Source organism: Manihot esculenta, chromosome 8 (genome assembly GCF_001659605.2).
Source record: "Manihot esculenta cultivar AM560-2 chromosome 8, M.esculenta_v8, whole genome shotgun sequence".
NCBI lineage: Eukaryota > Viridiplantae > Streptophyta > Magnoliopsida > Malpighiales > Euphorbiaceae > Manihot > Manihot esculenta.
The window spans coordinates 35,781,554-35,807,192 of record NC_035168.2 but is presented as its reverse complement, the minus strand read 5'-3'; the positions used below and the strand labels follow the sequence as shown (position 1 = coordinate 35,807,192).

The 25,639-nt window shown below is 35.8% G+C and overlaps 5 protein-coding genes across 5 annotated transcripts; all 5 read right to left on the bottom strand.

Moving 5' to 3' along the window:
* Positions 1-280: 280 nt before the first annotated feature.
* On the bottom strand, positions 281-3,822 carry LOC110620825 (putative protease Do-like 14). The gene is made up of 11 exons (XM_021764727.2): positions 3,509-3,822; positions 3,314-3,416; positions 3,019-3,135; positions 2,740-2,922; positions 2,517-2,644; positions 1,967-2,178; positions 1,782-1,863; positions 1,472-1,614; positions 1,163-1,283; positions 880-972; positions 281-676 (listed from the first exon to the last, which is right to left on the bottom strand). Exons 1-11 carry the CDS (start codon positions 3,521-3,523, stop codon positions 560-562), a joined length of 1,314 nt encoding a protein of 437 aa, XP_021620419.1. The 5' UTR covers positions 3,524-3,822; the 3' UTR covers positions 281-559.
* A 326-nt stretch (positions 3,823-4,148) lies between these two features.
* Positions 4,149-5,060, bottom strand: LOC110620826 (histone H2A.1). The gene is made up of 2 exons (XM_021764728.2): positions 4,769-5,060; positions 4,149-4,535 (listed from the first exon to the last, which is right to left on the bottom strand). Exons 1-2 carry the CDS (start codon positions 4,970-4,972, stop codon positions 4,302-4,304), a joined length of 438 nt encoding a protein of 145 aa, XP_021620420.1. The 5' UTR covers positions 4,973-5,060; the 3' UTR covers positions 4,149-4,301.
* Positions 5,061-5,981: 921 nt separating this feature from the next.
* LOC110620824 (ATP-dependent DNA helicase Q-like SIM) lies at positions 5,982-13,227 on the bottom strand. The gene is made up of 16 exons (XM_021764725.2): positions 13,001-13,227; positions 12,244-12,854; positions 11,944-12,163; positions 11,748-11,858; positions 11,462-11,651; positions 10,240-10,543; positions 9,826-10,052; positions 9,118-9,174; positions 8,398-8,478; positions 8,197-8,260; positions 7,874-7,973; positions 7,704-7,787; positions 7,368-7,455; positions 7,065-7,178; positions 6,854-6,946; positions 5,982-6,530 (listed from the first exon to the last, which is right to left on the bottom strand). The coding sequence occupies exons 2-16, from the start codon at positions 12,833-12,835 to the stop codon at positions 6,216-6,218; spliced, it is 2,640 nt and encodes an 879-aa protein (XP_021620417.1). The 5' UTR covers positions 12,836-12,854; positions 13,001-13,227; the 3' UTR covers positions 5,982-6,215.
* Positions 13,228-13,532: 305 nt separating this feature from the next.
* LOC110620508 (luminal-binding protein 5) lies at positions 13,533-16,619 on the bottom strand. Its single transcript, XM_021764280.2, has 7 exons — positions 16,505-16,619; positions 15,846-16,116; positions 15,525-15,736; positions 14,706-15,428; positions 14,440-14,594; positions 14,271-14,353; positions 13,533-14,183 (listed from the first exon to the last, which is right to left on the bottom strand). Exons 1-7 carry the CDS (start codon positions 16,551-16,553, stop codon positions 13,694-13,696), a joined length of 1,983 nt encoding a protein of 660 aa, XP_021619972.1. The 5' UTR covers positions 16,554-16,619; the 3' UTR covers positions 13,533-13,693.
* Positions 16,620-20,425: 3,806 nt separating this feature from the next.
* On the bottom strand, positions 20,426-24,146 carry LOC110620406 (formin-like protein 11). The gene is made up of 4 exons (XM_021764128.2): positions 22,225-24,146; positions 21,958-22,148; positions 21,619-21,854; positions 20,426-21,220 (listed from the first exon to the last, which is right to left on the bottom strand). Exons 1-4 carry the CDS (start codon positions 24,144-24,146, stop codon positions 20,492-20,494), a joined length of 3,078 nt encoding a protein of 1,025 aa, XP_021619820.1. The 3' UTR covers positions 20,426-20,491.
* Between the last annotated feature and the right edge of the window lie 1,493 nt (positions 24,147-25,639).

Genomic DNA, 25,639 nt, shown 5'->3' with positions numbered 1-25,639 from the left:
CTTGCATGGACTTTTTGGGTGGGAGATTAATCTTCAATCTTGGATTTGGCCTAGCGCTGTCCCGCAACTGTGAGCAGCGATGCAATATTTTTCCAATCAGATCCTGACGAGTGAAGTTGTTGGATTACATGATTTGTCCCTTATTTGGGCTCAATATTTCTTGTGGGCTTTAGAAGTTAGAACCCTGTGGTGTTACGAGTTTCAAGCCTTGACCCTCCTGTGATTGAATTTGGGGTACGAGCCTTTTTAGGAATGAATATGATAACTTTGGAAAAAAAAAACGGAAAATAAGGAACAGTTAAGATTTAAAAAATTGTATACTGTAATTAAATAATAACAACAAAAGTGCTTATTACAGTATTATTTCGAGAGGGCTAAAGATCATAATAACCCTTTTCACAAATTCACAACTTGACCCATAAAAATAGTTGCTCAACTTGATTCGACTCGGCCTTAATTCCAACATATTGTCATTTCAATTCCGTTTGGCTCAGCGTTATAGCTCTACTTGTACCATTCTCAGTATGACTTGTATGATGAAACAGGAAATGCTAGTGGTTCACATATCCGGATTTGCCTCCTCTGGAATAACTGTCAGAGTCACCAAAATGTCATTTGGTCTTTTCACAACTGTCTTCAGGGGAATCCCGACCCTGTCCCCCATTATTTCAATAATCTGCCACAAATTCATTCAAGCTAAAGCATCAGCCATATTACGCACTTCTTCCTAACATCTTATTTTTAATGCATGGACCAATTGCCAGAAGACCACTATGGTTTTAAAGCAATTCAGTTGTTCTGTAAAGATGCGCAACTCCAGATATGCACCCACCTAAATTGAATATCTACATCCAGGAGTAATAAGAAAATGTAGAATACCTCCTTAATGCTTTGGACAGGCTTCCCATCAAATTCAATCACAACATCGCCCGGATGGAATCCAGCCCGATCTGCAGGAGACCCTGGAGTTACCTGGAATAAGTAATGAAATGTAGAACGTAGAAAGAGTTAAAAGCCACTTTGAGATTAACACATCAGTTACGTAAATGGAATATAAAATGCATGCAGCACCAAACCAACTAAAAGAAATATGTCAACAGTGGGATTTAAATAACGTTATATGCAAAAGAGCAGGGAGGAACAAGAATTTAGACAAGCACACCATGGGTACAAGAACGCCTCTGTCTACGTTAGGGAATCTAGGATCTCTCTCCTTGAGTTGAGCAATGATCATCTCATTGAGATCAATCATCTTCAAGCCAAGCCAAGGCCTGACTACTCTCCTGCAAAACATGACTACTGACTTATTCGGTGCCTCAAAATAATGTTTCTTATCAATACTATCTAATATTCTATTATTTTCAGTAATTTTTTTTCTCAAAAGCACACGAATTCTTAGATGGAAGAGAAACAAAACAAAGTAGGCTGCAAATACTTGTAACTTCACTGCTAACAAAGCCTAATCGCATACCCGCTCTTCTTGAAATGCTCTATGATTTTGATCACCGAGTCAATTGGTACAGCAAAACTCAATCCATCTGCAGCCAATACTTTCATGATATTAACACCAACAACTTGTCCATCAACATTAACAAGTGGTCCACCAGAATTTCCCTATGGCATAAAAGTAGACAAAAAATAACCTCAGTAATCATTATGGGTGAAATAAATTTCTTGCACAGGAATGAACGAAAGAATACAAATTCTCCGAAGCATCACTTTAGCAAGTAATCCTTGAAAGAATGTGTTTCCAAGCCTGAGTGAGAGTGAGAGGATGCTACCGCATTGATTGCACAATCTGTTTGTAAATATTCTCTTCGCATGCCTCCAAGCCCCAAGTCACTGCTTTTACGATCAACACAACTAGATACAAAATACACACGGATAAGTTCCACTTTAGCTATTAAAAAAAAGTGATAGGAAAAAGCAAATTTCTGATAATTTTAAATTTTAACATTTCAAGTACCTTACAATTCCAGCTGTCACAGTGTTTTGAAGGGAAAGTGGGCAGCCCATAGCTAACACCCAATCACCTGGACGAAGCTTACTTGACGACCCAAGCTTTGCAGTAGGTAGTGGAGTTTTAGACTTTATCTTGACAATAGCTATATCAGAATGTAAATCAGCATTGACCACTGTACCCTCAAATGTGCGACCATCTTGCAAAGTCACATCTACCTGCAAGTGTCCATAATGCATCTATTTCTACAGATGAGACTTCACAAGCAAGTCTGAAAAAATTTTATTGTAGCAAATTGCAATCCAGAATTGCTATCCTGCACTAGGAAATCAGTTCTCAACATTGTTGACAACTTGAGATAATGCAACTACATGCCAATAACTAAGGAAACAAAGATGTTAATTTTCCACAAAGTATGTTACTTTGAAATATCAATGAGCATATCAACAAAACAACAGTGACAAAAGATTGTTAGCTACTATTGGACAACATTGCTAAAGTCTTTAAATATCTTTATGCATTGACTAATAAAATCTATTTCGATAGAATCACTAACCTTCCCTTTGGATGAACCTCTCATGCCTTGAAAATCCACCACAACGTGAGCACAAGTTAAAATAGTGCCATCTGAATCAATAATAGTTCCAGAGCCTATGCTCTTTCCAGTTGTGATCCCATAGAATCCTACAAAAAGGCCAAAGTTGCAGAAAAAACTTGTGTGCAATAACATTCCAAGAAATAACCAAAGCATATAATTTGAAAGAATTCCCAAACCAGACCCTGTGGAACAGATAGATTGACAACAGCAGGACCAACCCTAGCAGCGGCATTGGCTATAGTGTCCCTGCCTAAGCATCCACAACTTGGTTTCGAACTATCTCCGGCAACAACACCGGGGCACTCTTTCTCTCTGTCAGTTGATGGAACAGGACTAACTCTAGGAGAAAACAGCGGAAGAATTCCTACAAATTTAAACACATATTCAAATTCCATTGAAAGAATAGCCCCAAGCTATTCAATTATTTTAAAAAATACAATAAAAGTAAAGAATTACAAACCAAAGTGCCGGTTATCTGGGGAAGTAAATGAAGGACGCAAAGGGATCAAGTGAAATGACCATGGCAGTGATAAGGATTCACTCAATGGTGCAGGAACTGACAGCGATATCGTTGCGTCTATAACATTCAATCAATCCGTAACAGTTATTTTTTTTTCTACAGAAATTGATGGAAACAGTCAAGAAATTTCGAGTCTTTAACAGTCAAACATCATCACAGAAGAATAAATAACCCCCCAGGGAGAAAAACAAAAAGGAAAGAAGAAAGTAATTTGCGGAGGGAATGGGGAGCTCACTGTAATCAGAGTTGCTCTCAGCATAGAGAAGACCTGACCCGGCAGCAGCAATGGATAGTGCCCGAAAGAAGAATCGTCGGCTACAAGAGATTGAAGCCTTTCTCTGCCCGACCAAAAAAATAGAAGGTAAGAGGCAATTGGACACGATTTCAACGTTGGAAATGAATTGAAAACTTATGCTAGAACGATTGCTACCAGAAATTGATTCATGTCCCTCACCAACGGCAGGTATCGATCTAAAAACCCTAGTAAAACCTCTTGCTCGCTGGGTTTTAGAACGATCCGATGATCGCCCAAGCCGCTGCGCCATTTTTAGAATTTGTAATAGAAGTTTAGAAGTACATGGGCCAAGTTCACAGCCAACAGCCCAAACCCAAATTCTCCTTTCATCTGCTAGATCCAGAGCCTCAAAAAGCCAGAGATCCATCTTGTTCCGATCATTCAAGTTGTAAAGAGTGAGATTCTCAGATGTGGACATCTACTCTTTCCATTAGAGAAGTCTCCGAATCAATTTGTCGAGGTAATGCGCTCCGATAAAAATTCAAGAAAAATAGTGGCCTTAACTGGTCAAACACGATAGAGACTAACTGCCATCTAGCCCGCTTTCAAGTTACTTTTTCTGGCATATGATCCAGATCCCGATATCAATTTTGAGGTCTGCCACAGCACATTTCAAGCCAAGTCCTTTCTTCGAAAAAGCTCAATTTTGAGTTCATATTTATGAACATATTCCTTGTTTTTCATGGTTTACCAGTCCCGTATAACTATTTAGAATCAACTAAAACAAGCAAACACTCGTCTGCATCAAGAAAACAAAGCAAACTAGAGCAGAGAATGCGAGAAAATGGCAAATTTCCATTATAAACTTTATCTCCAGCTACATTATGCACCTAAGAGGATGGTTAAATTCACAATAAAAAGAAGAGAAAAACTAACTAGATCCTAAAATCCATTATTGGGAATTAATACATAACACTAGGATTTATCTTTAAGCGCTTTTAGCGGACGAGGGGGATCTGGACTCTGAAGATTTATCAGTAGCAGCAGATTTCTTGGGCAAAAGAACTGGGTTGATGTTTGGTAGCACACCTCCACTAGCAATGGTCACACCTTGAAGCAATTTCCCCAACTCCTCATCGTTCCTCACAGCTAGTAGCACATGCCTAGGGTTTATTCTATTCTTCTTGTTATCTCGTGCTGCATTCCCAGCCAGTTCCAGCACCTACAGCCGCATCAATACCAATTAGCTTAGAAAATGAGGAAAAAAAAAATAAAGCGTGAAACCAAGAGGCAACACATTCAATCACAAATAACATGAAGCCGAGATTTGCACAAATGTTAAGGAGACCTTCCGTTTCGATATCACTTTCCACATTGTCAAAGAAAGGAAAAATAGGAACAACACAATTCGATCGAATTTACATTTAAGCAGAACAGATCGGATCTGAGACAAACCTCAGCAGCTAAATACTCAAGAACAGCAGCAAGATAGATCGGTGCTCCGGCTCCATATCTTTGAGCATACCGGCCTTTTTTCAGAAACCGAGCAACGCGACCGACCGGGAATTGAAGGCCTGCCCTAATAGACTTCGAAACAGCCTTCTTCCTGTCTCCCCCTCTTCTTCCTCCTGCACCTTTCTTCTCCTTTGAAGCGTCCATTATTAAACCAGACTAGATCAGACTTTGAAATCGAAACGGAGCGTTTAAGAGGGAAAATGTGAGAACTTTCGAATTTGAGATATAGAAGGGATAGTGAGATTGGTATTTATGGACCACTTGCAACGTTGGCGATCCGTGCACTTTATATTTCTGCCAATGGTGTTTTGTCTTGATTTCATGATCTGATGGCAAGCAGTTGCCACGCTGGCTATCTTAATTTTTGGTTTGCCAGTGATGATTTGTCTTGTATCTGGGGCGTTCTTTAGATTTGGACCGTCGGATTTTTTATGCTCGCAATTCGTTGTGTGATTTTTGCTAATGCAGTTATTTCAAATATAATTTAGATTTAAATAAACTTTGAAAATATATTTATTAATTTTATTTTTTTATTAAGCTATTAATTATTTATTACTCAGTCAGTGGCAAGTATAGAGTAGAGTACACCTATATTTAATTAAAATATAAATTTAATATAAATAATTATTAAATAAAATAATAAAATATAATTAAGAAATTATTAAATAAATGCAATTTATTTTATTATTAATAAAATATAATCTATTATAATTGTCAGATTTTTTTTAATATTTAAACTCTGTTTAAGAATATATTGGATATATTCGGTATCAGAAAATATATTTTTTTTCTAAATAAATAAAATAAAGATATAGAAATTCATCTATACATTAATTTGTTAGATTGAAAATTTCCAAATCTCTAAAAACCTTATAATTTTTTAAGAAAATGTTGCTCCATGATGAGATGTTAATATACTTATTACTTTAAAAACTCATACTTTTATCTCTTATGAAATTATTTTCTTATGTATTAAATATAAAATCTTTTACTTCCAAGGCTTAAAACTTACAATTAATTTTGTTACTAGATGTTATCTCCTTCATACTTGATCTTTTTTACTATAGATTATTGATCAGGCAGCGGAGGATGTGATTTTTTAGAAGATAAAAGAATGGACTACACAATAAGAGGTAAGACTTCTCACTGGAGGTTTGCATGAGTAAATATTTGACCCATTACTCCTAAATGTAACAACTGAATCAATTCTAGGTAGTAGTCTGTCGCTATACAAACTAAATCAATTATCATCCATAATCTCCTATTAAATAATAACTCTGCATTCTGCAAAACTGTCCCTTTGATTTTCAGTTCTTGTTGGGGCCTTGGGGATGGAGGACGTTGCACCACTCTTTGACTAGAGAAAAGAAACCAAAATATAATGGGATCACCCCAGTTTTGAGAGTTTAGCTGTTATTCTCCCTCTAGCAGTAGTCATATCTGGTTTCCTTTTCCTGGATTTTCTCTTTCTTCTTGGCTTTCTTGGCTTTCTATCCAGCCGCCTTTTTTCTAAGCGCTGACGGCGGATCTCAGGATCAGCCCAACCCTTTCCCCAGTCTGCAAAAGTAGAATAAGATTTGCATTTGTTCATTGAAAGCAGCATGTCTGCTTCAGGATAAACATAGAAAGGTTTATCTCTTTCAACTTCCAGAAACTCCAATCCCAGTTTTGTTGGCTCTGGGAATTTTATTTGAACATGAATCTGCATAAAGAAACAATGAAGATGAAACAACGATACCAGAATAACTATGGATGCAGACATTTACATAACATGCACAATGCACACATGTGAGAGAGCAGCAAATGCTAATGCAAGAGCAAACCAACATATTCATATGACCACATCTCAAATGTTTTTAAGAAACCGAGTAACCTGTTTCAGATGTGATCATATTTCTCAATGTTTTATTTCAGAACAATTAATAATAAATTGAAATAGTAAATATAAAATCAAAGAACTTATTCTGTAATAATGTTCAACTACAAATTCTACTCAGAACCAGAAAATCTTTTTTGAGTAGGTACCTTGTCATCGCCTTCTCTGATGTATCCTTTACCCTCAATGACCCTTGCAAGACCTTGCCACCATAGCTGATTTTTCTCCCAAAATTTTTGGGACTACACATGATCACCATATGGAAACCATAAGAAGCAGCATCTTATAATTCAATGACATGTAATGATCTTGGACTGGAACAAGGAAAGAAAGAATAAGAGATGGAGATCTAGTGTTTACCTGCTCTCTTAATTTACTAACAAACATTCTGAGGTTTGGCTTCTGCATTAATCTATGTGATTTAGAATCACTGTATGTATCATCGTATGAACCATCAAGAAAACAGCTCTGTCCCTGAAATTCAACATAGACCTCCAATAAAGAATTTATCTTTAAAAAGAAAAAAGGAGAATTACTATCCTTGCATCCACAAAAATTAGGTCATGTTTTAAGAATCCATAACATAACAAGAATACAAGATAATGTAAAATAAATCCTGACATGGTAATTAGAATGGAAAATGGAGATCCTCATCATACGTACATTTTGGGAGGCAATAATTTGCATTAATATATTGGCCTCCTCTTTCAGATTCTCCGCTTTAGGAGGCCCATCAACACACACATCACACCTGCACCAAAGGAGTTTCATAGGAACTGTTTAAGAAGCTAACCATACAGGTCATTTGCAATACATGATAAACAAAACAGTGCAATTAAAATGTTTATTCTATTACAGATTAAAACAAAGTAGATGGGCAAAGGCCCATTGCTATAAAAGACAGTAGCTGGTTTTACTCTTCAAAAAACTCATCATTCAAAAGATAACTGTATCATACAGATATTAAACAGATCCTAGAAAGAACGAGACATTGCATACAAGAGACACTTCTCATTACTGAAATCCTCCCCAAAATACTCCACAAGGATTTTAGCTCGACAACATGAGGTATTCATTCCATATCTGCATGTAATAAACAAGAAAATGGTGAAATAAAGAAGAACAAACAAAGCTGCAAAGAGAAAAAGGAGATATTCTTGGGTATTGACCTGAAACAATCAGACAACATCTTGTATGCTTGTTTTGTCTGATCTTCACTTCTTTTACTAGGCAAAAGTGATGGTACTCTTGACAGGTTCGCATATAGAACTGCTTGGTCCAAAAGGGAAAGAAAATTATTTCTACTTTTTAACTTATTAATCCAAAGTACTTAACCCTAAAATTTATACTTCATAACTGAAATTCTTCATCCTGGAAGCAACTATAAATAATGATACATTTGTAAGCAAGTTTTGATGACAGTTATGTGTTGCAATATTACGAGAACAACAAAAATTTGCACCATATATTCTAACATTTCAAAGGGACATACTGCATTCTGCTAGTTTCCCATCCCTTCCAGCTCGACCTGCTTCTTGATAATATGCTTCCAGACTCTGTCATACAACTTAAGATCAAAAGAAGTTTTCAAGACAAAGTATAACATAAGATTGGGTAGACTGATATTTTGAGAAGTCCATGTTCAAAGAGATTGCAAAATCAACCAAATATGGCAGCAATATCCAATGTAAACCTGTGGCCAGCCATAGTGGATAATTCTTTGGACATTTAACTTGTCAATCCCCATTCCAAAAGCAATTGTTGCCACCACAACCTATAGTGATGATGATAAAAAGGTCAATTCTCAAGATGATGTCTTTTTCAAAACTGTCACAACTATACTTGAAAGTGAAAGGAAACTCAAAACAGTGATGTCTTTTTCAAGATAATAAAGATCACAAGATGTTTGAGGCCTATTCTGTTGGGGAAAAGAGATTGACGATCGCAGAAAACAGAAAATAAAATTAGTTATCTAAATTTAAACGATATTAAAATCAGATAACATACCAGATAGTTAAAATATATAGCCAACTGAAACTAGCAAACTGGATTTCAAAACTGACGACTTTATTCAAATATTACAATATATCTGACAGTCTAATCTGCTTTACGCTTTAATATACTGCAATTACTAAATCACTAAGTGTATTTTAAATAGGCATTACAAAGAAACTAATAAAATATTAATAATAGAAATGAGAAGATAATGCTACTACAGTGAACGTGGCTTCGCTCAATAACGGACAAGGAAATGGAACCTAAAAAATTTGAACAGAAAAATAATTAACAGATGCTAAATCAGACTAGGGTTAACTATATGCTAATTTTAAAACAATCTTGGTTCCATTATCTACAGAGAATTTTAGATTTAGATCATAGAAATATAAAACAATCTTGGTTCCATTATCCAAACCTCTAGCATGTTGTCATGAAATTCCTTGTGAACCCGTCGGAGATGTGATTTAGGCAACTGGGAAAAATGACCACTTATTAGTTGCATAATAACAGCAGCAGCAGTAGTAGTATTTTATACTACAAATAACCTAATAAAAATATTAACCTTTCAAAGTGGCATAGAATACGTAGAATAGCAAAGGACTAGCAGTGACAAGCGCCTCACAAACAAAAGAACAACCCCTTTTTTTATAATGTAGATGTCAAGACAAGTTTTTATCATTTTAATGTATTTGCCTATAAATGAATGTGGAGTATATAAATGAATGTGGAGTATCATAGTTCCAAATTATCATCGAGACTAAATAGAGATGGCCACTGTCCAATTTGAAATCAGAACTGATCAAAACTGGATCGACTGAAACTAGAATTGAATGGGACAGCCCATTAAGATTGAAAATTTCCCTTAACCATTAGATTTAATCAAAACAGAATTGAATGGAGCGAAACCAAGATTAGGGCAAATCCTTAGGTCCAGTCCTGGTGCCCTTGCCCTGGAACCAGAACCACCAATCTAATTCTAGTTCCAGCATGGAACCAAATTGCGGCTGGCCCTAGAACTAGAGCTAACTCTTAGATCAAGGAATGAAAACAAAATATCATACTAAAACAAACTTGATACAGTGGGTGCCTAAATAAACCTTGGGTAACAACCATGGACACATACCGATGCATTATAAGCAGCAGCCTTCACACCTGAATCACAAAGATAATTTGCTATGCTCAGTGTTTCTTTTCTTGTAGGAACATATATGATGGTCGGTCCTTCTTCTAAAGGCTCTTGCAAAAGGGCTAATCTTTCTTCTATAGTACCAGGGGCATCAGCTGTCTCAACTAACCCACTCATTTCCAAATCCTTGTGAGGAGATTGTCCGCAAAACTCACCATATGCAACTTCAAAATTGAAAAACTAGGTGAATCATAACATAATACCACAAACAAGTAATGAAAATGAAGATCAAGAGTAAACTCATTTGCTATTTTATTTTCAAGTACTATCTTGTCATTAGAGTGCATAATGATAGCCAACCAATAAAATGCATAACGGGACACGAAATTTTGTGATAATAATAATGGATACCATCCCAGTCATCCACGCTCTGAAAGACATCAAGCTCATTTTCCAAATATTCAGCTGACAGTTCTCTTTGCTTTGATGGAGTTGACCCATTTTCCTTGGTTAAATGTACATCATCGTCCACATCACTATATTCATATGCCTCTGATATGCTAATATCAGTTGAGCTATCAGAACAATCACTTGTTACATTTGAGATCATAATTTGTTTCTTATTGCCATTCTTTCTCTTTCTGGCATACATGCCTATCAACTGGCAAAAGTCCTTCTTATAAGATGTTGAAGAAGAGGTTCTGCTATGTTTTACCTATAAATAACACCACATAGATTTTAGTTTTACTGTAGGGAAGTAACAGGTATAGCATCTAACGTGGCAGTACATCAATATGAATTATTGAGCACAAGAAGCAGCATATGGTTTCATTAAAAAAATACGTATAATAAAACTGATTCCTTGTAAATGACTAGCATTACTTACTGATTTATTTATTTATTCATTCTTTGTGGCAGAAACATCTGAATCCTTGATAGATAAATCTGTTAAGTTTTGCTATACTATGGCAGTTCATAAGAACAAGATTGTTGAAACGACTAAGAAATACATTGATCTTAGCACTACACAATCCTTGTGGATAAAAAATGAACATTATTTCCTGGTAGATGTCACATAAATTTGTTGTTTCTCCACATAGCCATTACTCTAAATTTCAACACGCAAAAAATGTTATTTTTGAAAAATGTCAGATGAAATTTGTATGGAAATAAATAATGGATAAGGTCATCAGAACTTAACCCACATATAATGCATAAGTAACATGCTAATTACTGGTAAAAAACTGTTGTGATCATGATCAATAAAATCATCTATATCAATGTACTCCTTTCAGCAAGATATATTAAAATTGATGAGGTTTTCTTAATTTAAGGAGAAACTACTCCTTAATTTAGAGATAATTATTTCCATAATTCAAGGGTAATTCTCTCTTTACTTTATGCATTAATTTATGAATCTATTTTTTGCAGCTTCTTATTATAAATAGGCATTGTATATTATGTAAAAAAACAAGATATTTTTTTGGGTTATTCCTCTTCTCTTCCTTTCCTCCTTCTCATCCTATTTTGATTCTTAAATTTTGACAGGATGCAAAGCATTACCAAGAAAATGAGATGTTAACGATCACTCAACATAAATAAGGAGGAGTGAATGAGCAGGGGAGACAATTACCAAGAACCGTAGATTTGGTCGGAAAAATGAGGTAATTACAATCTTTGTTTCCTTTGACATGCTCAATGATTCAAGAATATCTTCTCGAACCTGAATGGTGGCAGTTGCAGTCAATGCCATTAGTGGTATATCAAATTTTAGAAATTGCAAATTGCTAGCATTAAAGTTCTCCCGCAATATAGACAAACGCCTGAAATATCCCCAAAAAATAAAAAAATCAGAATGTATATATAATTCTAAAGCACAACATGGACACGAAATGCAGCAAATATTAAGGAATAGGAACCTGTAGTCAGGCCGAAAGCCATGGCCCCACTTAGAAACACAATGGACTTCATCAATTGCAAACAAAGCAATTCCACGACTTTCTGCAAGTCCCTGTAGTGGTTTTATTAGTCTGCAGAAAAATTTTGCACTTAATCAAAAGAGAATGAAATTCCTATTTTCCAAACACAAGCAGAAATGAGATATTTGTTCCACACCTTAACACTGTCTCAGGACAAACATATATTATGTCATACAAGCCTCTCATTGCTTTTTGTTCCACGCTACTGTCGGGTTGTCCAGATCCAAGAAAGCATGCAGAGATCCCATGTCTTGATAGCTTTAAGCACTGATCATGCATCAAGCTTATCAATGGTGAAATCACAACCACAACCTTCCCAGATAACAATGCTGGAATCTGAAAGCACAGAGATTTCCCTGCAGCAAAGTAATTGTTTCAAATATTAACACTGCCTATCAGGACATGTAAATACAACGAAGAAGCAATAGAGCAGTACCAGATCCTGTTGCAGCAAGAACAAGACAATCTCGGTGAGCTCGCCAAGCAGCCAAAGCTTCCTTTTGGAAACTCTTCAAGGATGAATAACCAAAATGTTTTTGTAACAAATTATTAGCTCTCTGTTCCCAATGTAATCCCGGTTCTACCTCTTCTTTGAAGCTAACTTGCAAGGCTTCTGGAACAGTTCCGAGGTTACCACACCCCTTGCTAGTTACTGATTCCTTAACTTCATTTACAGGACGATCTAAGACCTCTGAACCAGAAATTGATGTGTCAGGTACATTGCTAGTTCTTCTTCGTTTGGGTCTACCTGTGGATTGGAAATGATCCAATATACTAGATTGACGCATTTGACCCAAAACAGCAGATGACAACGTTCTTTTGCCCAGAGCCTTGCTGTTTTTTGTGGAACATTCAGAATTACTAGGTGCACCCCTACAATCTCCACAAGAACCATTCAAGATATACTCAACAGCATCATTAAACAATGGACCCACTTGCTTCACAGCTTGAACAGCGGAAGAATTCTCAAATCCCATTTCAATCAGCTTTGCAATGACTTCATCAGAAGATAGACGGCCATCAGCCATGGCATTAGAGAAGAAAAAACTGGCCAAACGGAAAATGAAGAAGAAAACCCAGAAGTCAAAATCCAACCAAAATGAAGCCAGATGAGGAACAATTCAATAAGAATTTTTATATACACTCAATTTCATCAGGGAAAAAGAAAAAAAGAAAAGGAAAGAGTATCTAACCTAGAAAGAAAGGAACCAGATTTAGGACAGCGAGAGAGGAGAGCCAAACGGGAAACCTAGAATTTTTTGCAGAGGGAGGAACCATAGATATTAGTTTTGCGTTCTTGTGGAAGTAACTATACGAGCACCGCGCAGCTTGATTTTCAGGCCCCGCCAAAAACTTTGAACTGGGAATTATTTTGAGATATTGAACTGAGATTTCTTGATGCGGGGGTTCTTCCAGCTTCAGGCACTATATTTCATTAATGGGCTGCAACTTCAAGTTAAAGGCCCAATTACTATAGTTAAACGCTTTGTCGTTTACGGTAAACGACTTGTCATTTCCGTAATCCGGAGCTTAGATGTCCACAACACAGGTTCTATCAAATGGATTTGAGAATTCCCGAATCCAGAATTTGTCAAAGTGGTCTGCACAGAGTTTCCTGGCTTCACAGAGTTTAGCATTTTCCAGACTTATTTTGACAATTCATGTCATGACATGTAAGATTTGCAATTTATGCACCTGACGCAATAAATCCGGATAACTACCAAATTGTGGAAACAAAATCAACAGTGCTCCATCAACCATTTAGAAGCTTTACATCTACTGTAAATAAATGTTGATACATATGCCTATGTGAAGTAACAAACTCCAGCAACAAAAATCTATTTGGAAATGGGAAAAAAAATTGCAGTTCTTGTATGCTCTGCTATCTACAATTCATCAACTGGTTCTTCATCTTCAGAATCAGCTGAACTTCTACCACTTTTCTCATATACTTGCTTTATGACAGGATTACAGACCTCTTCCACCTCCTTCAACTTCTCTTCATAATCATCCTTCTCTGCATTTTGGTTATCATCCAACCATTCAAGTGCTTCCTTCAATGTGCTATCAATCTTTCCCTTATCATCAGAATCAATCTTGTCCGCAAGCTTGTCTTTGTCATTAATAGTACTCCTCATGTTGTAAATGTAAGCCTCCAACTTGTTCCTGGCATCAATCTTCTCCTTCACCTTCCTATCCTCCTCGGCCATTTCCTCAGCCTCCTTTATCATTCTATCAATCTCTTCTTGGCTCAGGCGCCCTTTGTCGTTGGTGATGGTGATTGATTGAGACTTTTTCGCTGCCTTGTCCTCAGCCTTAACATGCAGGATGCCATTGGCATCAACCTCAAAGGTTACCTCAATCTGGGGTACTCCCCTGCAAAGTTTAATTTAAGACTGCTTAGGATGAATGAATATTGAACATAAGGTCACCATATCATGAAACACTAGCACAATGATATACCTTGGAGCTGGTGGAATTCCTGACAAATCAAACCTTCCAAGCTCACGACAATCCTTTGTCAAGCTTCTTTCGCCTTCATAGACCTAAGATTTTTCAGGAATATGTTAGTTCATCAACATAATGCGAGTAGAAAAGTTGATAGAAACTTTACAATACTTTATTTTATTACCTTTATAGAAACCGTAGTTTGCTGGTCTTGGTAAGTGGAGAAGATCTGAGACTTCTTGGTTGGAATAACAGTGTTCCTCGGGATCAATTTTGTCATGACACCACCAACTGTTTCAATACCAAGACTCAGGGGAGTAACATCAAGCAAAAGAAGACCTGCAGCCGATAAAAACAAATAATTAGCCCCATTAAGCATCTTGAAATTCGAGAACTTGAGCCTTAAGTTTATAAATTGATGCACAATACAGTTTAAGTTTGAGCAATTACCTTTTGTTTCTTCCCCGCCTTCGCCGCTAAGAATTCCACCTTGAACTGCAGCACCATAGGCAACAGCTTCATCTGGATTGATGCCCTTGTTAAGCTCTCTTCCATCAAACATATCCTTCAACAATTCTTGAACTTTAGGAATTCTGGTACTTCCTCCGACAAGAACAATCTCATTGATGTCAGATTTCTTTAGTCCTGCATCCTCCAAAGCCTTCTTCACTGGCCCCATTGTCTTCTTAAACAAGTCCATGTTCAATTCTTCAAATCTTGCCCTTGTCAATGGCTCTGAAAAATCAGTACCATCAAAAAGTGATTCAATCTCCACTCGAACTTGGTGTTGGCTGCTGAGTGCTCTCTTAGCTCTTTCACATTCCCTTCTAAGTTTTCCAAGAGCTCTTTTGTCTTTGCTGATATCTTTGTTGTACTTCTTTTTTATCACTTTGATGAAATACTCCATAACTCTCCGATCAAAGTCCTCGCCTCCCAAGTGAGTGTCACCACTTGTAGAAAGAACCTCAAAAACACCATTGTCAATAGTCAAGATGCTAACATCAAATGTACCACCACCAAGATCATAAACCAAAATGTTCATCTCCCTTCCTTTCTTATCTAGACCATAGGCAATAGCTGCAGCAGTAGGCTCATTGATTATCCGAACCACATTGAGCCCGGCAATGGCGCCTGCATCCTTCGTTGCTTGCCTTTGCGCATCATTGAAATAAGCTACAGCAAACAACATAAACCAAGCCCTTAAGACAAATGAAACGGCAATGCAAGTCTTCATGGGAAAGAAGAGATGAAGAAGAAGAATGATTATACCTGGAACAGTGACCACTGCGTCTTTTATCTTCTTCCCCAAATATGCCTCAGCTGTCTCCTTCATCTTCCCCAACACCATAGCACTGATCTCTTCAGGGCTAAAAGCTTTATTCTCCCCTTTCACTTTCACTTGTATATAAGGTTTCCCATCCTTGTTCACCACCTTATAAGGCAAGAATTTTATCTCTTTCTGAACCTCTGGATCATCAAATCTACATAACAGCCAATATAAATCAAACCAATCCAACCCAGAACAATTCACTGCCTAAAACAGATAATGGTTCTCAAGTTAATCAATCAGCTTAAAATATAGATGCTTACTTTCTTCCAATGAGACGCTTAACGTCAAAGATTGTGTTTTCTGGATTAAAAGCTGCTTGATTCTTTGCAGCCTCTCCTATCAGACGTTCAGTGTCAGTGAAGGCCACCCATGATGGAGTTATTCTGTTGCCTTGATCGTTGGCTATAATCTCTACGTGACCGTTACGAGAAACGCCCACACAAGAATATGTAGTCCCGAGATCTATACCAATCACTGTTCCAAGTTTTGGAGAATCATTTGCAGCCGCTGCTGCTAATCCTAGCAAAAATTCTTCAAAGAAGAAGGACAAGCAACGCGCTTAGTTCACATCTCTATTGAACATCAGAGTTCATGAGCAAGGTAACATGTGCTAAACTGAATCATTAGATTAAAAGGAAAAATTTTCACCCAGACGAAATTAATAAAAAGAAAGAAAACGAAAGCTAATGCCAGCCTGCATTTCCCATAAGCAAAACAGAGCACTAATATCAACACCTGAAGAGCTTAAATAATGCTCACAAACTAAGATCCTATAGATGAGTATTTCTGAACATAATGCAATTTAAATTTCATTCAACTTTCAGAAACATTCTCTCGTTAATATTCATTAACAAAACAGATCACTAAGCAAACCCAGAAAACTTAAAAACCATAGAATAAATTCCAGAGTTCCACTAACCTGAAAGAAAGAGAAGGAGAAGTGAAAAGGCTTTGCTCTTGATCTTCATTGACGCTTTGGTTTTAGTTTCTGTGATATCAGCGGGAAGAAATCTTTTTTCTGTTTGCTTTCTTTCTCTCTGTTTTCAGGTGGAGCTCGAATGGCTGTGTCGCGTTATTTATAGAGATTTTTGCTTCTGTAGCTGGGTCTACGTTGCTAGAGTGTTCATGCCAATACAATGGGGCCACGTTTTCTTCTTTCTTGCTTTAACCCTCTGGCAATAACACGCCATTCATCCAATCAAAATTTTGACACGTTGATGATGAAAGCTTCGAGCATTGTCCCGAAAGTTCTCCATCTTTGAAGAAAATGATGGCGGGTTCGACGGTTTCAGGGGTAGTATGGGTATTAAGAGAAAAAATTAGGGCTCTTTGCAGATACGACAGCGTTTTCCCCGCTTCTTGCTTTCCCCTACTCTGTCTCCATTTTCCAGAAACTGCAATTTTTATCAGAGAGAATTACTATTTATTTTTTAAAAACTCACTACTTTATTTCAATTTTAAAATCATTCAAGTAACATTTTTATTTATTTTTTAAAGAAATAATAACATGAAAAATCTAAATTTGGTGATTTAATTTAAATCTTTAATTTTTGGCATTGTAGACTAAAATTTAAACGTTTTGATGATTTTATATAAATTTTAAAATCGTTTAACATATAATTTTAAATATTTATATTATTTAAATTTTTAACTAAAACTATAATATTTTTTTTCATTAAATGAATAAACAATTTAATTTTCAAAATATAAAAATATTTAAATTGAATAACTTTAAAATGTACCTATTAATAAATTTTTAAAAAATTTAAAGAGCTAATAATATTTCTTGCATTGTATTACAATCTACCGTACCAATGCTTCCATTTTTTTGTTCACAGTACAAAGTTGATGATCAGTTGGCCTTTATATAATAACCATTGTATTGTTGAGTTCCAAGCCATGATTCAAATTCGGATAATCTTTTCAAAATATATATTTACAATAATTATTATTATTATGAAAGAAAAATATATCTTTTACTGTTGAAATATATTTTAAAATTTTATTTTAATTATAAAACAGGCTCAGATGTTTATTATGAAAAATATTAATTCTTATTATAAAAAAATACTATTAGTTTCTAATGACCGTTCAATTTCTCCATCCTGGTCTGAAGGCAGACCCATGACGATAGGCCATTACTTGAAGGCGCTCAAGTCTTCCACATGAATCAGATCCAACCCGTTCAACCTTAAAACCGGGGTCCACCTAGATTTCTCAATCAGATCGATCCAACTTTTTCAGCCAATGATCAGATCTCCTCTGGGCTCAATTTTGATCTCCTCTATCAGCCCAGCCTGGAGGAAAGAAGATGGTCAGCCCGTCCGCCTGGTGGGTCCATCCGCATGCGTGCCGGAGAGAATTAAATGGACGTTACGCATGGAGCAGAGATCTGATATTCTCGTACATCCGTATTAACATGGCAGAGACAGATGGCCCAATGACGAGAAATTTGTTATACGTCACTAGCAGACAAAAGAAATTTGTTATACGTTACTAGCAGACAAAGGAGAGAAGCATTATTCTCTAAAACTAAACTTAGAAGAACCATTTGTAAATCCTATTTTCTGGATCTCAAATTATCACTCTCTAAATTATTAGAAAATTTATTAGCTTATCTTATAGTTTTTAAAGTTAATTAAAATATTTCACATCACTCATAAATACTATAATATAGTCCTTTTGTTAGCTTAATTTAACAGAAATTGTTTGTTAATTAAAAAAAAAAGGTAAAAAATGCTCTTTAAAAAATTATTTTCCCCCTTTCAACTATGTGCTAATTGTTTAATGGATTGGGGAGGATTTACAGATGTTTAACCCATTATCACAAATACTACAAATTTGATTTACAATCGAATTTTGATGGGAATAATAAAAATTTACGGATTGGGAAGGAAGTTTGTGTAAAAATTTTTTCTGAGTCACGTAGGAAAGAAAGGTTGAGACTTTCCATGAAAGATGCTAATCTGGTAAAGACTTATTTTATATTGAATATTTTTATTTTGATTCGTTATATAAATAACTAACTACTAATAGTTAATATCTATTATTTAACTGGCAGTGAAATTGTTAATCGCTACTAAAACCATTAATAACTATTTAAATCGCTAGTGTATCAAACCGAGCCTAAGTGAATTTAAATTAGAAGACTCAGAACAATAATTATGTAGTAATGTTATATCTCTCCAAACTCATCACCTAATTTCTTTATCTAGGCATAGTAAACATGAAAAGAATTAATGAAGATTTTCGTACCATAAAAATTTTATAATAGAAGTATAACATGGCTTTAAAAACTTAACATTCAAGACGAAACTGCTCACACCAAAAAGTTATAAAGAATCGATAATCGATTAGATCCGTTGGCAATAAAAGAATGGAGATTATAAAGCACATTAGTGACTCTCTCACGCCACTCAAAATTATAAGACCCAACAAGATACTACTACCGGCTATAATTTTTTACACTTTTTGTAACGATCCGAAAATCGAATCGCTACCGGCGCTAGGATCCAGATCGACTTAAGGTCGCCGGGACCCGTAGCAAGCCTGCTATACTCTCTGTGTACCTGTCAAATCCCATACATGCTCATAATCCTTTACAAAAACATAAATCTTAATCTTCTAGCGGATTCCGACATCCTGAATTCCACCGGAAAGTAGAATTCCGATACCGGACTCTAACCGGGTATTACACTTTTAATTGAACTTAACATCAAAAAAAAAAAAGAGATCTATGCATTCAATAACCTGCTAAAAATAATACAAAGCAGACATGTAAAACCATAAACATAAACAAACAACTTCAATAGACCTCTCAAAAATAGCACAATTGCAAGGAAGCAAATACAAACTTCATATACGTCCAAAAGAAAGGCTTTTCCCTATCCAGAGGAGCAAACAAAGTCTGACCATTGCAGCAGAAAGAAAGTTGAGTAGGTTGAAGAAAAAAATACCAAAAGAGAGAATTTTCTCTCACTAAAGAATGTAGAGAGTAAATATTAATTTTATGTTTACTGTTAAAAATTATTTTTGATATTTTAATATTAAAACTAGTATTTCTTTATTTTTAAGCGAAAAGCATTAAAAATATTATAATGTTATATCTTTAATATTTTAATTGCACAATAGTTCAATATCTTTACATTTTAATCATATATTTCAAATAAAATGTAGTCATATAATAGTTAAATGTTTTTATATTTTGTAATTTTAATGTTGAAAATATAATATAAATGTTTAATTATTAAAAATTGAAAACTATTATTTTAGTTTGTTTTGTAAAAAATGACCTAATTTATCATAAATCAAAAGATTTTGATGTGTAAGTTAAAATTTTAGTTTCTAATTGAACACCATTACAAAATTTAGAAATAAAATTCAAATAATTCGTTATTTGATATTTTTATTGTGAATTAATAGGCATATTGTCAGCTAAATTGATAAAAAACTAATTAAATTCCGTCGAAAATTTTAATTAATATCATTTGGTTAAAACGGTATAAAAGAAAAATTAAATTAAAATACGAATAGTCTTATTAAAATTTTTAAAAAATTAAAAAGTAAATTTTTAATAATTAAGAGAAACTATATATTATATATAATATCATGTAAATTTATGAAAATATTTAAAATATTTTGAAAAATAAAAAAAATTATGTTTGCCTAATCAATAACGTCATTAATTGTTATTACAAATCCTCCAACCAAAGCAACTCAAATCTTAGGAATTAATAAAAAAAAAAAAAAAAAATTCTAGCTCAAATCTGTAAGTCCCAGCTAGCTAACTGAATATAGACAAGCCAAAACTCTACATGAAAATTCAAAAAATAACAAAAAAAAAAAAAAGAAATATTACATTTTTAGTTGGTGGTTTGACGATGTTCTCCTATAACCACACCAAAATCTACCGAAAAGGAGCAAGAGGGTTTGGAGCGTTGGGGACTTTCAGGCTTCTAAGCTCTTTACAGACATGATCTAACATCCCCAGAAAGTCTCTAACAATCACAAATATACGAAGTGGGTTAGCTTCCTCTTTGCTCACATCTCCATGGAAATACTCTGTAATTTCTCTTACATGTAATAGAACTTTATGTTCATCTTGCTGCAATCCCTTCAGATTCCTTTCTGTATAATTTAAGAATGTTCTCATCGAATGCACAAAATTTCCTCTCTTTTCATCTGTCAACAAGTCCTTGAATATTAGATTTTTCAGTTTAGCCATTCCATCTGAAAGGTTTGATACTGAGCTTGCAAGAACATCAAGGTCTATTGTAGCTGTTTTCTTGACATTGTAGAGTTCTGTAGTTAGACCAGAAACAAGCTCTAGACCCATTCTTCTGTAATCTTCTTCACGTTCTTCAATGGTTTTGCTTTTGTTCTTCTGATTGATCCTTCCCATAATGCTATCTGATACTCGAATCCCTTCTGATCGAATTATTTCTTGGACTACAAAATGAAGTAAGGTGGTTTTGCCATCTGTGCCCTTCACATCAGAAAGCTTGAGGAGGGTATCTAGCTTGAATGCTCTAGCTCCTCCTCTAATTGTTCCAACGTTCATACGATTGCCTGTTTTGAGTACTGCTTCCAGTAACTTCAAGAAGAGCCTGCTTGATCTGAGTTCTTTGCAGGCCTCCTGATGAAAAAATAGAATGAGAGAGAGAGAGAGGTGCATAAGCTGTGCTGAAATACTGTGAAAAAATGGAAATTTAATATTTAGTCTGAAAACTTATTAGTTGGTCTCTTGATTGTTTAATCTGGCTTTTAAAATATTTGTTAAGCAGTCAACCGTTAACTATTGTACAAAAGTCTAAAGCACTAGTTAGTAGACTTCTACAGAAAAATGAATAAGCTTTTTCAAAATACAGAAACTAAAGTAAAATACTTAATGAATAAAACTAAGGGAGAAACTAATTTGTAAATTTTTTAATCGTCAGGGTTATTTTTCAAAACTAAGTAACCAACTATTAAGGATTAAATAATAAATTTCCCATGAAAATAAAGAACTAGTACGATTTTCATTTGATCAGTTACCTCCAGCATTAGGAAAGAGTTTCTCAGATGAATCACCTCATCTTCAAAAGTTTCTCTGTAAAGCATTGCTTCAACTCTAAGAAAGGCAAATGGTATTGTAAGAATTACTTTAAGGAACTTTTCTGCAGAACCCAATTCATTGATATCTCCTTTATGCTCTGCAAGCTTAGCCTCTTCTTCCTTGGTGGGTACCATCTTTGTCAGTGCCTCTAGTTGTTGCAAACACAAGCCATCCCCTGCTTTTCACAATGCAGACAATATTACTTTTTCAGGTTTGCTGCTCCTATTGATTGTAACTGGCTATAATCCTTCATAAAGTTTTGCTTTTAAGCTATATACCTCTTATTAGAGCTTCACATATTTGCTCAGGAGTCGCATTCAAGGCTTTTGAGAGTATGGTTAAATTCTGTAGTCTCTTTGGCTCTAGGACATGCTTGCTCGGAGAGGGGGTTTTGCTCTTTGCTTCATCATTCTTCATGTTGCCTTGTAAGTTGTATCCAAAAAGTGATTCAATCATCTCCTCATCTAACCTGTTTGTGAAATCACAGATTGGTGAACTCCAAGCAGGAGAACGGAAATATGTTACAAGTATAAGGGAGGACTTACTCGAACGAGCTTGATCTTAGCTTGTCCCACACCATACTGCGATCTGGTGCAGCTCTAACTTTGTCCCAATGAAGAGGCTTTAGTTTTGGCAGTTGAGCTCCATCTTTTCCATATTGTGCATATTGTGGAAGCTGAGATGGTGGAGGAGGTGGGCCTTTCGTGGAGCTACTATTTCCTTTTATAAATGGAGGTGGGCAGGGTGGAGGAGGTGGGCCTTTGTTGGAGCTACTATTTCCTCTTATACATGGAGGTGGACATGGTGGAGGAGGTGGACATTTAGAAGAACTACTATGAATAAGTGGAGGTGGAGGTGGAGGTGGAGGTGGACATGGTGGAGGAGGCGGGCCTTTGGCAGAGCTACTATTTTCTTGTAGAAATGTAGGTGGGCATGGTGGAGGAGGGATGCTCAATGGAGCTCGTGAATTCTGAGGAGATCTTTGGGGTGATGAAAGCAAGTCAATTGGAGGTGTCTGATCTGATCTTGAAGAAGAATCCGACTTCCTAGGAGATGATAAATCCGTGAAAGGAGAAGAACATGAAGCCTTATCTGTATTTCTGGTAGACCAGGAAGGTGTGCGCGAAGGAATGAAAGGCACACTTGGTGCAAAAGCAGGTGGAGGCAGAGGCGGAGGCAGAGGAGGGCATGAAGGTGAAAAATTCTCATCAGAATCTGACGGAGATGAAACTGTGAGATCTTCTGCTCTGAGAATTTCCGGAGATTGAGGAAATTTTTCTTCTAAATTCAAAGCAGGCTGTGAGCTGCATTCTGAAGTTGCTTGTGGAATATCTAAATTCTGGGGAGAAGTTAGAGGAGATGGTGATGCCTTGGTCACATTTGAAGGGAATATTTCTGACATGTCACTAAAACTATCAGCTGAAGCATTGGAAAGCCTGATATGAGATGAATGTGAATCAACAAAAGAATGAAAAGATTCATCATCCGAGGAATATTGGCCTTCAATGGTAATAACTTTATCCTCAGTGTAAGAATTCCCAATATCAGATTCAATCTTAAGAGATTCTACATCCTCATGAACAGACATAATTTCCCTTGTGGAAGAACTACTAGCATTATCAGACTCTGATTTTCTTATCACATCTTGGTTTGATTCCTTCCTCTCATGAAATGCACATTTTGTCATGTTATGATCTGGTGACGTATCTAATGCTTCAGGAATTTGTTTAAGACAAGTAGTATTATGTTGCTCTAAATCCCTTTCTAATGAATTGAGATACAAGAGATCAAGGCCAGGATTTAAGCTCACCTTTCTTGCTGACCTTTGCGAAAATATATACTTAGATTTACTGCTGGTTCTTGCCTTTTTCTTATACACGGACATCATTCTTGCAGATATTGTTTTGTTCTTTCTGAATTTTCCAGAGACCCAGACAAGCCCGAGGACACAGAGAATGAAGGCAGCTACTGCAGACACTAGAATTGCTGCTAGAATTCTTCTAAATCTGCCCTTATCTCTGTGCTTCACTAGAATCTTGTGCGCTGGTGCGATTGAATTTGAGTGATGTGACGGAGGATGGAAAGGAACTAGGATTGGCAACATTGAAGCAGGAGCTGGAGTCTCAGCTTCTATGGTGGGTGAAGGAGATGGCGCTGGTGAAACGAATTCATTTAGTGAGCTTCTTGTTTTGAAGCTTCTCAATCCAAGTAAAGCTCTGAATTTTTGCACTATAGTAGTTTCTTTTTCTTCACTTTTGTCCTCTCCAGAAACTTTCTCAATCTGCTTCTCATTACCATCTTCACTTCCCTCCATGAAATCCAACTTTTGTAGGCCATGAATTTTGAAGTACTCTGCTGCAACCAAAGAGGCATCAGCAATCAAAACGTGGGTACTTCGTAATGATAAGAACATGAAAATGGTTATAATGAGAAAAATGATATGGAGAATCTGAGAAGACGAGCCCATGTTCTTCAACCAGAAATCATCAAAGCATCAATATCTAACTTTCTGCTTATAAATCTGATTCATTTTTTCCAACTTTCTTTTTCAGAAAAAAGAAAAAAAGAACATTTATTTTTGGGAGGTGTAGGTACTGTGGAAGAAAGAACATGTATCTGAGTCTTTAATGCTACTCCAAGTAACCCCTGACCATGGCAGTTGGAGTTGTACTGGACCTTCATTACTTCACCATTCATGCACTCTTATCTCTTCTCACCCCCATAAATTTTCCTGCAAAACACTGTTAATGTGCACCACAATTTGTCTTCATGTCTCTGTCCATTAATTTTAATTTTTGATTCCCTCTATAATGTCTCTGTTACTTTCTAGATAAAGTGTTTGTTAGAGAGAAAGCTGGTGAGCTGATTCTTGTTTTTTAGCTGTTCAACCTTAATGTAACTTACCCTTTTCAGTCTGCTGAGTTTTTGAGACATTAGAAGCTAAACTTCTATGAACCAGACAAGGGAAAGGTTTCTAAAAGGGACCCACTTTGGTTGGACATGTCTACCCATCAAGAGGGTGTTAGTTGAAGTTTTCTCCAAACCCCATTATTGAATTGAGAGGAAGAGAAGTGGTCCATCACTTTCTCATGTGTGATCTTTCATTGAGGGCACAGAACAAACACATGGAAGATAGAAAACAAACTTGAATGATAAATTATAGGAAGATAAAAGAGATGTGTATTTAGATACTAAGATTATTAGCAGTCTCTTTCAAATCCCATGTTAATGGGTTTGCAGTTGCTAGTTGGTTATTGTTGCTTTCAGGTTCACAATACATAGTATCTGCAGTTTGGTAGGAGCAAAGTTGATTTTTAGAACACTTTTAGGAAGCAATTAGCCCTCTGCTGTCTCTTTACCTAACCCTGCAAAATAGAAAGCAGTAGCTTAGATTAACCATCTAGATCATCTGCATGCAATGGGGCTATTGGATTTATTATGAATTTACTCTCTATAAAAAATAAATAAAATATATTATTTATTTTTTAAATATATAATAAACCGAGTACATATAAAAAATTTTAAGTGCATACCTACAATAAAAGATTTGCCAGCGCAGCACCCAGATCATACATTAACTTGTTCCGTTTTGGAGTTGATGGATTGTTAAAGGAAGAACCATTAGATCAGGAAGCCTGCCCATAATGAATTTGCTGTATAAACATGAAAGAAATGGGCCCATGATCATAAGATGCATATTACACTATTGCATGGCTGTGATCAAAAGAAAAATCTCTGGCAGACCTCCTCAACTGAAACATGGGAATGAGACAACATAATGATCATCATCTTCTAAATAAATGAAAGATAGGAGAGACAGAAGGAAAAATCCTCTTGTCTCATAAAATTAATGTTTTCGTGCTTCCATCCTCTCTAGCTTCCACGCATGCAGAAGGTGAACTCACTTTCTCCATAACATTTTTCAGATTATTTAAGCTTTCTAAACTTCATATTCAGCGC